The 13974-nt window shown below is 47.4% G+C and overlaps 1 protein-coding gene across 4 annotated transcripts in view; it reads left to right on the top strand.

The window, feature by feature from the left end:
• The window catches only part of CLIP2 (CAP-Gly domain containing linker protein 2), a 59528-nt gene that overhangs the window by 19661 nt on the left and 25893 nt on the right, over nucleotides 1-13974 (top strand). For all 4 annotated transcript variants that reach the window (XM_029961375.1, XM_029961373.1, XM_029961374.1 and 1 more), the window contains 2 exons: nucleotides 1250-1788; nucleotides 11468-11592. In XM_029961375.1, the coding sequence (XP_029817235.1) occupies nucleotides 1250-1788; nucleotides 11468-11592 (664 nt within the window). The remainder of the gene's footprint in view (nucleotides 1-1249; nucleotides 1789-11467; nucleotides 11593-13974) is intronic.

Genomic DNA, 13974 nt, shown 5'->3' with positions numbered 1-13974 from the left:
TGCAAGTCTCCTGCACAAAACCCTCCACACCAGCTGTGGGGAAGAACCACTTTTGGGACCTCAGTGCTACTGAGAGCTGAGGGTGACTGAAGGTCTGTGGTGTATGACTTATTTTGCAAGCTTATTTCCTCCATGTGTGGTTTCTTTTGGGGCTTTACTTAACCTCCCCCTTTTTTAATGAAGTCCATGTCCTTGTCATTTGTTCCCCTGGGGCCCAAAGTTTGTGATAAGAGAGTTTGGCACTGAGGTCAGCAAGAGTTGAGTCACTGCTTCTTGTTTGCTTCAGTTGACTCTGTTCCCATTCAGACACCAGTCACGTACTTAAGGGTCTTCTTGTGTATTATGGGGAGTTTGACCAATCAAGGGTGTGCTGGAGAGTGTGAACAGGACAGTGAATTCCAGCATCCTTGCAGTTTTCCTTCTCCAAGGCAGCAGAGCATTGCTGGAGGGCTGATGCTGCAATAAGAGTGCTCTTTATTGCTGGTTTTATGGAGTTCAGTGTCCAACCTACGGCCCTGGAAGGCCGTGCATGAAGGTTTGTAGATGCTTCCTGTTTAGAGAGATGCTGTTTATATTGAACATACCCCAGGTGTCTGCTCACTGCTCACTCCAGCAAAGGGCACAGCAGCAGCTGGGGAAAGCAAGGAATTTGTGAAGGCAGCTCTGTGGTCCCACAGAAGCCATTAGTGCCCTCAGTGGGACTCTCAGTGCTTCCTGGATCCACACACAGGGAGTTCTCATAGCACCAGGTACTAAAACATCAGTGCCTCACTCATTTTTATTTTCTTCTTTTATATATATTTTTTTTTTAAAGGATGACTCTGAAATTATTTTTCAAAGCAGCAGTTCCTTGGGCTCCTTTTGATGCATAAGCACTTTACCCACCACTCCTGTACTTTTGAGTTTATTCACACTAATTGCTGCCACACAAAATTCCCTCTGGGGCTGTGACCGGGCTGGGGTAGGTGGGCATTGTAAAGGAGGGTGAAGACATGGGATTGTTTCTCTGTGTTCTGTGTGAAACCTGCAGAAACTGGGCAGCAGATGGAGGTTTCTGTGCAGATTTACTTTCCTGCCAAGGAAGATGTGTGAGTAACAGGGTCGCTCGGGCTTAACCTTCACCGGGTGTAAACCTGCAACCGAAGCTGTTGTCCCAGATGTTTCCTTTTTGTAATTGACCTTTCCTGGTGTTTTGGCTGCCTTCTAGGATTCCTCCTCGTACCAAGACCTCTTTTCCCTTGATTCACAGGCTCACCTTTGCACAAGCAGGGTCCCGCCTCCACCGCCAGCACCGAGAAGTCGGGTTCGAAGGTCGCCGAGGTGGGCGATGATTTCCTGGGAGACTTCGTGGTGGGCGAACGCGTCTGGGTGAACGGAGTGAAGCCAGGAGTGATCCAGTACCTTGGGGAGACGCAGTTTGCTCCGGGCCAGTGGGCAGGGGTTGTTCTGGATGACCCGGTGGGTAAGAATGACGGCTCCGTCGGGGGGGTGCGGTACTTCGAGTGCCAGCCGCTGCAGGGGATTTTTACGCGACCGTCCAAGCTGACGCGGCAGCCGGTGGCCGAGGGCTCGGGCAGCGACGCCCCCTCCGTGGACTCCCTGACGGCTCAGAACTTGTCCCTGCACTCGGGGACGGCCACGCCGCCTCTCTCCACTCGCGTCATCCCGCTGCGGGAGAGCGTCCTCAACAGCGCCATGAAGACGGGCAACGAGTCCGGGTCCAACCTCTCGGACAGCGGGTCTGTGAAAAAGGGGGAGAAGGACTTACGGCTTGGAGATCGTGTGCTGGTGAGTTGATCGTGGGGTCCCCCTTTGACAAGGATTTGTCCCCTCCCTGAGCGTTCCTGGTCGGGTTTGGGATGGCCCAAAAGGAGGACACGGTTGGTGGTGAGGTGTGGCATGGAACGTGGTCTTGGGAGATGCCTGGGCCAAGCAGGCATCAAACTTCCGTGTTCACTTTCATTTGGGATGCTGCATCTTCTGGGTTTGTCTGTCTTTCACATTGGTGCAAGAGAATTTGTTCCAGAGCACCTCTTGTATTGAAGTCCTGAGCAGTGAAATGAGGTCGGAGAGAGCAACTGAAACATGAGGGAAATAGAAAAATCATTGATTATTGTGTCCTAATCCAGTGATACTCCATAATGGTCTGTATTATTGGGGCTTTTGAGGAATTTGCAGCAGTGTCTCTTGTTGCTGTACATACTCAGCAAGGATTTGCAAGAATCTCTCCTTTGGTAGTTCAGTTTTTATATGTCAGGTTTGACATTAAGTCCTTTCCTGTACAGAAGTGAACTTGCAATCACTTTTACGAAAGGGAGGACTTCGGGACAGATCACTGGGTGGGTTCTCACACCTGGTTTCTGTTATTTTCATTATCTCAAATAGAGTACCTGATGACTTTAAGCCAAAATGCCACACTTGCACTAGGAATGGCTTACTGGAAGCTTGCCAGCAAGCTTGTCACCAGTTATGTCCTAGCAAAGGAGTAGTGCTTTTGTGGAGATGGAAAAGGAAGATGTCAAAGCCAGGAAGACTGAGTTCTGTGCTGCAGCTCTGGAAGAGAGTTTAGTTTTGTTAGTGTGTAGGTGCATATTGTGATATCAATTATTAGAAGAGCCAAGCATTTGAGCACAGATCTGTTGTGATTGTATCCCCAGTAACATCCCTGGATCTAAAAGCTGAGGGTGACTGACCAACAGCGATGACAGGTTGCAGAGGGTGAGTCTTTTCACATCCTGGGTAATCTGGCTCCCATTTAAAGTTATCTACACAGTGTTTCCTTTTTTGGGCACCTGGTTCCAATACCAGCAGTGGTAGTGGGAGAGTGTAGACAGACTGGACATCTGTTTAATGACAGGGGTTTGGTAGAACTGACTCCACAGCCAGTGTAAATCAGGAGTGTGTGCAGGGACTGTCAGAGCCAGTCTCAAATGTCCTTTTGGGACAACTGCTGGGTTGTCCAGTAGTTTTCATTTTAGTGGGAAATAAAGTATAAACAATTTAAAGTTGGTTATTTTCAGAGGAAGGAAAGGGAAGATTGGTTCTGCTTGTGCCCACTGATTGATGGTTAGTAAACCTACTGTGAACATGTGGGTTTGTAGAGATGAGAGTTTTACTTTCTCAGATTTTCCCCAAAATGTGCACTGCATTCTGTGTCACAGCAGGAGCTGACATATCCTCAAGGGTCTGTCTGCTTGCTTACTTTATCAGTCTGCCTCTCTTCTCTCCCCATCCCTGGTGGAAGCAAAGCTGCTGCTTTCCCTGCTGCCTCAGGACAGGGGTGGGCAGGGAAATGTGGCACCACTGTTCTCTGTTTAAGCGAGCACTGATGGTTCATGTTGGTGTGTCAAAGCAGCCACATGTGGGGAAAAATAACCCTGGGGATCTGTCTTCCTTTGATCAGTTTGTTTGCTCCCATTTTCTCCTTTACCTGTTGCAGGGAGTGGGGGGAGTGCTCAGGTGAGAACTTAAGATTTTAGTAGCAGCAGTCATAGAAGGTAAACTACAGAATATAAAATCTGTGGTAAACCTGGCTCTGTTCTATGGAATAACCTTCTCCAGACTTGTTTGACCCCTCTCTTCTCCTGTCCATAAGCTCACCAAGACAGGATCTGTCCACTGAACACTCTGCTCACCTCAGTGGGGCCCACACAGATCGAGATTTTGGCATAGCCAGGCAATACAGCCTGTTGGCATCTCTCCCCTTGGCTTCTGTTCAGTTGTGTTTTGGGAGTGGTTTTTGTTTTTTGTTTGTTTTTAATGAAGGTGCATCCTTAAAATCCCTCCCTCTCTGCTAATTTATCCCCCCTCCAATGTTATTAGATAAAGTGTGTGCTATGATTTGTTAGTGTAATAAATAGCTCCAAAAGAGCGAGTCTGGAATGAGCTCAGCCTTTCACTGGCTCTAGCAGGAATGCTCAGCTTACAGCAACATCAGGAATTGTTTGCACACAGTCATGGAGATCCAGGAAAAGAACAGATAACAAGAAGAAATAATTTGCTGTTATGCTTCATTCACATGTGCTTGGCTTGGCAGCTGGCTTTTTTTTTTTCTTTTTTTTTAGTAATGGAGATGTCAGTTAATCATGTTTGGTGTTTGAATACATAAACAATAATTCTGAATTAACCTGAGTTGCCTCAAATTCCCCGAGCAAATCTTTGCTCTTGTCCTCTAGGGATTGGTGCAGTTTTAGTTGTCTTTATTACTCTTAGTCTTTGCCTTTCTGAAAGACTGTCTTTTTATTTGAGGGTGGCTTTTAGGCAGATGGGATCCACCAGAGGCTTTTCAAGTGAGGGAGGACACGTGTTTTCAGTGATTGCTCAGGGGATGGAGCACAAGGTTGCAGAGGACCCTTGCAGGTCTGCCAGATGGACACCTGGCTCTCTGCAGTCTGGTCATTTCCTGATGGTGCCTTTCTTTAACTTCATTAAAGTCTATTATAGCTTGAAGACATTTTTGCTTTTCAATGACTTTGTTCCAAGGCCCTTTCTGCCTCTCCAGCAGTTGCAAAATGTGACTTTTAGCTTTCCATTAGAAGAGTTAGATAATATTTGCCTTTGGCACACTCTAACTCAGACTTTTTCCTGGAGATGTAAAAATTGCATTAAAGAGATGAAAACCCCACTCTAATATTGTAGAACTCATCTCTTGAAGTCTGACAAATGAATGTGGAACAATTAACCTTTGCTTTAGTGAGAATGGAGCTTCCCAAATAGTGTTAATTGCTGGACTTCTGTTAAAGTGAGGCTGGCTTTTTGCCTTTCTGCAGGGGAAGAAGGGATGGAAACAGAGGAATGGAGCAGTTGAGCATTTTCTGCCTGGGAGGAATTTCTGCTGGTTTGTTTTTTTTTTTTCCTGAGAAAATTCTTTGGGGGGGGGGCTTTGTCAGTAGCTGAACTCATTCCACCCTAGATGTGGTTGCTTTCTGAAGAAGGTTGGTAAGAAGGTGGCTGTACTATATGTCAGTCTAAATAAAAAATAATTAAAACAAAAAATCCTCTTAATAGAGGTATTCTGCCCTTCAGCCATCCTTCTGTCTCCTAATTAGGATTGTACTCTTCAGTACAAAAATGTAGTGATAAACAAGGCTGTTTAAGGGCCGGGATAAACTAATCATGTCCTTTCTTCAGCATCCCCCCTGCACACTCCTGTCCCAGCCCTGCTTGGCCAGCCCAGAGCTGCAGAAAGCCTTTAACCACCTGCATGAGAAACCATTTCATGAGAAACTCCCTGGCCAGGAGAATTCCAACCTAACCCCTTCTCCTTGGGCAGAGACAGCTCCTTGCTTTGCTGCCACAAGCTCTCTGAGCTGTTTCAGTGGCTGAGACAAAAGCATAGCTGCTGTGAAGGCATGTGAGGTGTCATGAAGGAAGGATTCCTGCCCTGTTTTTCCTCATTAACCATTGGAACTCTCCCAGTTTGCAGGGTCTCAGAGGTGCAGCAATGCTCCTGTGTGCACTTCACAAACAACCACCAGACATATTCCTTTATTGCAAACCAGGCAGTAAAGAAAGAATGACCCTATTCTGTAGCTCTGCCAAGGCAGGATTTTTCAGGAAAGGTGTTTTTAAGTGTTCCATTGCCTGCTTGCAGCTCCATCCATAAGGAGACCATCATCTGCTGTGTCATGACCAGAGAGTGTAGCAGTACAACAGAGCCTCAGACCTTGCATGGGAGTGTGGGATCTCTGTCCCTGTGGAGGTCTGTGACAAGCAGTGGGAAGTGCAGTGTTCTGGTTGTTTGCAGGATTCAAGAGACAGGAAACCATTTAGGACTCCTGGCTGGAGCTCTTTCCTTGCTATAGGAGGCAGTTGCTGAAGAGTGTGTAGTGACAGGACAAGGGGGAATGGATTCAAACTGACAGAGTTTAGGTTAGATATCAGGAAAAGATTCTTCCCTGTGAGGGTGGTGAGGCCCTGGCACAGGTTTCTCAGAAGCTGTGGCTGCCCCATCCCTGGAAGTGTCCCAAGAGCAGGTTGGGTGGGACTTGGAGCAACCTGGGTTAGTGGAAGGTGTCCCTGCCCATGGCAGGGGGTGGAACGAGATGAGCTTTAAGGTCCCTTCCAACCCAAACCATCCTGTGTTTTTGTGATTTCCTGGGACTGCAGTGAAACAAAGAGGGAAATAAATAGCCCAGAGCGACTGCCCTGCCCTGTGGCCACATGAACCCTTTGAGGCTCTTTGTGCACACACCCTCCTAACCATTCATTTGGGCTGAGGCATCGCCTGGACCTTGTCTGCTGAGTGCAATGTCTGTCATTAAATAGGAGCTGTAAGTGGCCTGTGGTGGAGCAAACTGTGTTATTAATGTGGGTGGACTTTGTATCCAAGACAGCCCCAGGAGGGGATGCCGTAATTCCAGGCTTTCCTCTTACACCACCTCCCTAGGACAGTATTTTCTCGCTGGTGCCTGACAGATAAATGCACAGCAATGTCTTGCATCAGCAGGGCTGTCAGACTCATCACTGTGCAATGCTGACTTGTGCTGTGGGGATGGGAAGGCACAGAGATAAGTGGTTGGATTAAAAGAAACTATAAAAATTCCTGTAGCTTCACACACGGAGGGCTGGCCTGTAATTCGTGGCTGTCTGTCTCTCCCCTCACCCTAAAAGCCAGTTCTGGTGCTCCCAGGTGACATGGTGTTTATCTGATCAGATGAAACTGCTGCTGATGGTTGGATGGCACCTGAAGTAAGTTGTATTTATAGGTAAACCTGACCACAAGCTACACCTCCAGCTTCCCACCAGCTCCTGAACACTGGCCCCAGTAAGTGATGGCCACATTTCCCATAGGTGTGTGCATTTACCTCCTTGTATTTACAGGTCATTATTTCAGGTGATCTGTAATGGCTGGACCCACATCCCTGTGCTGCTGCCAAAATCACCCTCTGTAAATCAAGTGTTATACAGTAATTTTCTGCCATCAGTGCCTTTGGAAGACCTAAATTATGTGTGGTGGGAAAACACTACTCCTGCCTCTCTCAGGTTGGGCTAGAAATAGGCTCCTTGTCTGAGTGGATGAGTGTAGGGGAGGAGGAAAAACCCCTCCATTTATCCTCAAGGGAAAGGATGGCTGCTCCAGTTTACAAGCTGGATACAACCTGCAGGTACAGCTCAAACTGGAGCAAGCAGCACTTGTCCAGTGAAGGGGATTTCCAAGTTCTTGTTGGTATCATCCAATAACAGGGTGGAATAAGCTGATGTGCTGCACGTGGGAAGTAGTTGAAGGTCGAAAGGGTAAAAAGCAAGTGTCCTGTGTCTGCCCTTTCCCCTCATCCCCTTCCTTTCTCTTCCCACAGGTGAGCAGTGGGAGAGTCTCCCAGCTCTGCCAGGGCTCGGGGCAGGAGCCCTGCAGGGAAGGCATGTCCATGTGCCAGGCACTCAGTGTTCCCACCTCCACCCTCTGCTCAGCAGCACTGTCTTGTGGAAATGCTTTGGAAATAACTTCCAAGGGGCAAACCAGAATTTTAAGCAGGGAGCAAACATCATCTCTGTGGGGATGTGCTCAGGCAGGCGCCTCAGCCACTGCTGACCCCTGAGCACGCATGACGTGGTGGGGGACAGTCCCTGCTGGCCTGAATGATACAGAGAACTTTGTGTTTCTGTTCTCACTGAGCAGTATTGGAGGGTGTTGAAGCAGAGAGTTGCCCACAGGCCTTGGGGTGAGGGCAGCTCCCAAGAGGTTCTTGCTGGGAGCAAGAAGCTGCTGTGGGGTGAGCAAGGAGTCCGTGAGGAGAAAAGGGCAAACACAGGCTGGAGGGGCCTGGCTCACAGCAGCCAGACTGAGACATGGCCTGCTGCTAATTTGGTAAACAGTTCAAATTATGTATTTGCAGCTCCGATGAAGGCAGTGACTGGAAGGATTAACATCATTGTCTTTTCAGCCCTGGGATACTGGTCTGGATCCAATTTTGTCATTTCGATGAGAGGAGCACAGTGTAAAACGTGATGTTAGTGATAGTACAATTGGCAGGATGTCCTCCCATGAGTGCTCGGTGCTGTTCTGACTCACCAGTTAAGACTCAGACCTGCTAAATACTCCTGACTTCATTTTCTTGTGAAGGTCAAGCCCAAAACTGTCTTTTGAGACTACTGGATGTTTCATTGAGAAAGGGACAAGTCAGGAAGATGGTCTTTGATTTGAGCATTCCAAGAACTCAGAGGAGTGTGGCTCCAAGGCTGCTCAAATCCAGCTGGAGAGGATGGGCCACTACAAGCTTGTTTAAAGTTAATCAGAAGTGTTTTTACCTGAAGTGGAGAAACCTGGAATGTTGATGCTGGTCAAAATACTCCCCAAAACAAACAAACAAATCTAATTTTACTGTGTCAGTATTGTTTCCATTTGTTTGAGCTTCAAGAAAGAGCTATTTTTAGCTGCTTTTTGGTTTATTTTTGTTATTGTTAGTTATTTGGTTTGAGTTTGTTTTTTTTTTCCCAAAAAAACCTGTTAACACTTTACATTTGGTAAAATCCCATTCTCTTGGGCATGAATAATCTCAGCAATGGTTTTAGTAAGGTAACTATTGAAGGCGTCTCAGAAAAGCTTTGGGAGTTTTGTTCCTTTTTGAGCAAAACTTGTCAACTCTAAAAGCCATGATGTGTCTGAACTGAGATGGATGTTAATTCTGTGCTGTGTTGGGCTTGAACAAAGGGGTGGGTTGCCCTCTCCAGTTTGTCCTTGCCTCACTCTGGACACTTGGCACGTTGAAGATGTGGCTGTGACTGATTAATGTGCCAGGTTGAAAGATGCAGACAAGTTCTCCACAGAGAAAATCTGGGATGTTCTGGGAGGAAATCCTCTGATCTGCAGCTTGATGGTGGCTGTTGTGTTAATGCCATAGCAGCCAAGCATGGTTGGCTGCTGTTCACACCTGGGTTGTGGATAGTGGTATCCAAGCCAGGCATGGGCAGGAGGGATGGCTGTGTGCTCCCATGAGTTATGCCCTGCCATGGCTAACCTCCCGGCCTTGTACCCTCTCCCAGGGTGATACCTCTGATTTACTGAAGGTTCTGATAGAAGCAAATGTTCTGTTCTGATGAGTCCATTCCACACACAACCTGCCAGCTGGCTTCTTCCAAAAAACATCACTTATTTTAGCGGCATTAGCAGATTATCTGCACGTCGGAGTCGGATGAATTTTCTGGGCTCTCCATCCATCAGAGTTTCTGCCTGCCTGCCAAAAGATGGGAAACTCAACAAGAGGGTTCAGTGCTGACACATGTGACAGCCTGATATTGGCTCTGTGGGGAGCCCAGGCTGTCGCAGAGCAGATGTGTCCGTCCTGGCTTGGGGCGGAACGTGTTGCTGTGTGGCAGGGGTGTGTTTTGTAGAGAGGATGGCAGAATAATTAATGCTTGACAGAGAAAGTAGAATGAGTTGCTCTGGAAGCAGAGAATCACGTGGCTGTTTGGGGGAGTGTTGGACCTGAGCTGCACTTAGAGCCTTGGCTGATGTGGAGCTTTCAGATGGGAGTGTGACCTGCCCTCTCACTGCACAGTTTTGGTGTTGGTATAATCAGATAATGTGTTTATCAGGTCAATAGGGATAGGTTTTTACTCTCCTGTATGGAAACAGTTTCCTCAAATAGTATTGATGAGGACATAACTGAGTGGTCCTTTGTGTGGGCAGAGGAGTGTGACACCCCCCCCAGTAGATGCCCCAGTCACACTGATGGAGGGACTCATAAGGTTCATAAGGTTTACATGAGACTGTGGGGATCCTCTGGCTTGGTAAAGGAAACATGACTCAATATCTGGAATTAAGACTCAGTAAAAATAAAATTGAGGGGGCTCACCAGCAATGGTAGGTTCTTATAAATGACATTAAGATTAATGACACCTATATTGAGTTCAACTTGCAGCTAAAGAAATGTATTAGAATGACATTAAATCACCGCATTAATATTAAGGGGCTACATCTGTATAAACTCAAGGCAATCAAAAAGGGGACTGGCATTTGACTGTGAGTGATTGGTAAAGAATTCCACTGTTCAAATCAATAACTTGCCAAGTGCCCAATGCTGAAATTGAGTCAACTTTTTACCCTGGGCACAGTGTAGGACCAGAAAGCTTCCTTGTGATCCTTTTCCTGCTGGCAAATATTTTTCTCTATTATATAGCAAAGAGAACAACATCATCAAGGGGTTTTTTTTCCATAAGCAGCAGCATTCTGAATCCCTAGTGAGAGAAATTCCAGACTAACTCAAGCTGCACGCTGCAGCCTCTCAGGACTTGAGGTAGGACCCAGACTTCAGAGCTGTGCTGGTTAGTCCATTAAGGTGCAGTTATTTTTAGCCTGGGAAAACTCTCTTTCCTTTGCATAAGCAACTTTTAGGGATTCACAGTTGGTAAATCTAACAACCCTGCCCTGGGATTAACAAAGCTGGAGATTTCTGCATTTGACTCTCACTGTTTTCTGTAGGAGAATATTACTCTTTTGATACCTGTTGATGTTAAATTTATTATTAAGAAAATTATTAACTGCAAGTCATTCAGGATGAAGTGGCAAATTGAATTTTAAACGTATTTTTAAGCTTTCTTCCTTGAACCTAGGCTCTGGCAGAGATGGGCTAAAAAAGGTTTAGATCATATGCTGATTTACTAGAAGTAGGAACCTTTAGAACCACCCTCCTGCTTTTTCCATCTTCTTTTTCTCATCCCAAGTGTCTAAGTAGGGGTGTTTAGTGCAAAGGCAGAGGCAGCTGCTGCTCAGTGCCATGTGCTCTCAGAGCAGTGATCAAAACACAGCTCTGAAGGTTCCTGACTTGTGCCCTTCTCGAATCTACTCAGCACGCTGGAGACTTTAATCATACACATGGGAGGAAAAGGTGTGATTTATTCCTAATTTTCCGTGGAGGGGGAAAAAAACCTGTGCTGGAGGAAGCCTGGCAGGGAGCTGAGCCCCTCTGCCGTGCATCTTGGTGGGAACTGCTGTAGGGTGTAGGTAAAAGTGGAGGCTTTTTCTGCTCTATTTTGAGCAGTTCCCTACATCCTTAGCAAACCCTGTGTGGGAGCAAGCTAAAGGAGCAATGAGTGCCTTCCTGGCTCAGCTGTCCCATCCCAGCAGTGCCCAGAACTGGCACCTGGAAGAGCACAGGGCTGAAAACCTGTCAGTGCAGGTCGTGGTTCTTCACACAAGGCAGGTATGAGCTGTGCCTGCAGGGCTTAAACTCCTTCCTGGCCTCACAAGTAACTTGCTGCAATCAGTTGACGCCTTGAAATATGTTTTCATTCTGTTTGCTCTGACATCCTCCAGGCAGGCAGTCCCAGAAGTGGGAGCTCATCAATTTGCTTGCAGTTATCGGAGAGACAACTTTAGTGCTGGGAGAACTTGGTGTGAGAACTATCTGCTGCTTTCATTAGATCTGAAACAGAAAATACTGATGTCCTGCCCTCCTTCCTCCATGCTTGTCCCAGCTTCAGTCCCCTGCTGTCCACGCTCTAACCCTCAGCTCCTTGTCTCCGACAGGTCGGTGGGACGAAGACGGGAGTCGTTCGCTACGTGGGAGAGACGGATTTTGCCAAGGGGGAGTGGTGTGGTGTGGAGCTGGATGAGCCCCTGGGCAAGAACGACGGGGCCGTGGCTGGTACAAGGTACTGTGTGCTCTGAAGCCCAGCCTGGGGCAGGGAGGGTCCCACACACCTCCTGGGGTGGCTGGGAACAAGTGCCCTCGGAGCTGGGAGGAGAGCTAGGGCTGTGCTTGCTTGGACATTGTGGGCTGGGAGGGAGAGCCCAATTTTGAGCCTTTTAGGCTTTGGGGTGGCCTTGCAGGGAGATCAATACAAACCTCATTGCTGGGGCATTTTAAAGCACAATCAGATAACATCTGTGAAAAGGAACCTGAGTAGCTTCAGGAAACAGGAGAGAGTAAGGAGAGAAGACAACTTACAGTGGGATTTAGTTTTTGCTGGAAATTGATTCTGTGATTATATTAGCTCTGCTTTCTCCCACACGTGTCCTCCCATAAACTTTTTTCTTCTGCTATATTTATAATTCACCCTGTCAGAACTGTAGAAGACACAGATTTGACTCTTTTCTCCTCAGCTTAATATTGTTTTATTCTGTTCTTTCACAGGATAAATTCCAGAGATCTGAAAGAACAATTGGTAGTTGTTTTCTGTCCCTGTGCTAATTCTATAATGTGACAGTTGTCTACTGATTGATCTTACCACCTCTGACTCCACAGGCACCTCCACTATCTTCTTTTCCTAAAAAGGCCCTTCTAAGTACCTATAAAACTAGGTAGGGACATCTTGCAGACTTATTGGGAAGCTGTTTCTGTTCCTGTTGAATTTAGTTAAGGGAATGACCCCAGCATCAGATCTTGAGCTTGGGGATGTTCAAATACAAGTTATGCAGCAGCACTTTGGCTCTGCTTCAAATGCAGGTGGAACTGATTCCTTGTCCTTCACAACTTCCTTCAGTGGGAAATACTGTTGGTTTTCTTGGAGCTTCTTAAGGCAATCTGGCTTAAGAGGAGAGATTTAACTTTGAAACTGAGGAGCTGGGAGTTCCTGCCTTGTTACATCTCAGGTTCTGTAATAAAGGTTTCTTGTGTCTTGTCCAGCAGCCATGTGCTTTCATTTTAATTAAGAGAAATGCTGCCTTGTTCAATGTCAGGGCAAGACAGCAGTAAATGAGTGGCAGCAGATGGCAGAGTTCCAGCCTGTTCTCAAAAAAGAAGAACCAGGATGGTAGAGAATAAATCATGGAGTGAATCCAAGTCCCTGCTTTCTTTATCAGACGCTTCAAATTATCTCTAAGTTTCATCTTCAGGGTGCTCAGAAATGATTTATGGTCTCTGTGCATGTGGAAGGTGTGAAAGGCAGATCTGAGTGCAGGGGTGCTCTCTGTGCCTCTCATCCTCACACCCCATTGCTGTAGTTTGAAAATTCAACTTTTGGAAGTCATCTGTCTTCTGAAACTGCAGCATCTTGGCTGAGGTTGTTTTGGGTTGTGCCCTGTGTGCAAAGGCTTCTCCTTTGCCTCTCACTGTTAAGAGCAGGTTTGCAGCATTGTCCCTATTTGTCCTTTGAGCCTTCATCCAGCCCTCTGATTTCCTTATGGCAGTGCTTTGGAGAAGCCAACATGGTAAAACCAACTCCCTTGGTGCCTGCAGGCACTCCTCAGTCAGCATTCCCCATGTTTGGTGCCTGCAGGCACTCCTCAGTCAGCATTCCCCATGTTTGGTGCCTGCAGGCACTCCTCAGTCAGCATTCCCCATGTTTGCTGCGGCCACGTGGAATTCTTGACGCTGCCCTGAGCTTGTCCTGCCAGGATCAGTGTGGGCAGGGGCTGTCCAGGACTCTGGAGTCAGTGCTTTGGTGGTGGTTGCCATCTAGTGAGCAACCCTGGCCTGGCTGCCCGAGGCCAGCACTGCTGCAAAAGGAGAGTGGAGCTCAGAGCTGACTCGAGGCACTGGACAGGGGTGGAAGCAGGAGAGGCACGAGGGAGCAAAGAGCATTGTCACCGTCTTTGCTGCCCTGGGCAAGTCCAGTTGAGTTGGTGGTGAATTGGCTGAAATTTGTGGCAGGTCACTTGATTTTGCTGCAGGTCCAGGTCTGGATGTGCAGCGAGGGAAGGCTGAAGGGAGCTGGAGGCTGCCTGCAGGCTGTGGGTCAGTAGCAGTGCCCCAGAGGACAGGGCATCACTGTGGGGAGCCCCTCTGTACATCACATGGGTGCTGATTTGCACTGAGATTTGCTGCATCTGCTTTCCTGTCTGCACAGGAGACTACAGAGGTGCTGGTGTGGTTTGGCTGTTTCTTATCCACAAAGCCAAGCAAGTTCCATGTACTCATCTTTAGTGTACTATCCTTTGCCTGCTTATTTTGCTGTTCTTCCTTCTCTGCTCTGCTCTCTTAGGAGCCTTTGCCCACTAAACTGCTCAGAACTTTGCTTTTGCATAGTCTGTGACATGTCAGCCTTGGACACTGAAGCCTTTTTTCATCTATTTCAAAATTTCCTGTACTGTTT

Source organism: Manacus vitellinus, unplaced genomic scaffold (genome assembly GCF_001715985.3).
Source record: "Manacus vitellinus isolate BGI_N305 unplaced genomic scaffold, ASM171598v3 scaffold_32_pilon, whole genome shotgun sequence".
Taxonomy (NCBI): Eukaryota; Metazoa; Chordata; class Aves; order Passeriformes; family Pipridae; genus Manacus; species Manacus vitellinus.
The sequence above is the reverse complement of the archived record's forward strand: the minus strand, read 5'-3'. Positions and strand labels throughout refer to the sequence as shown.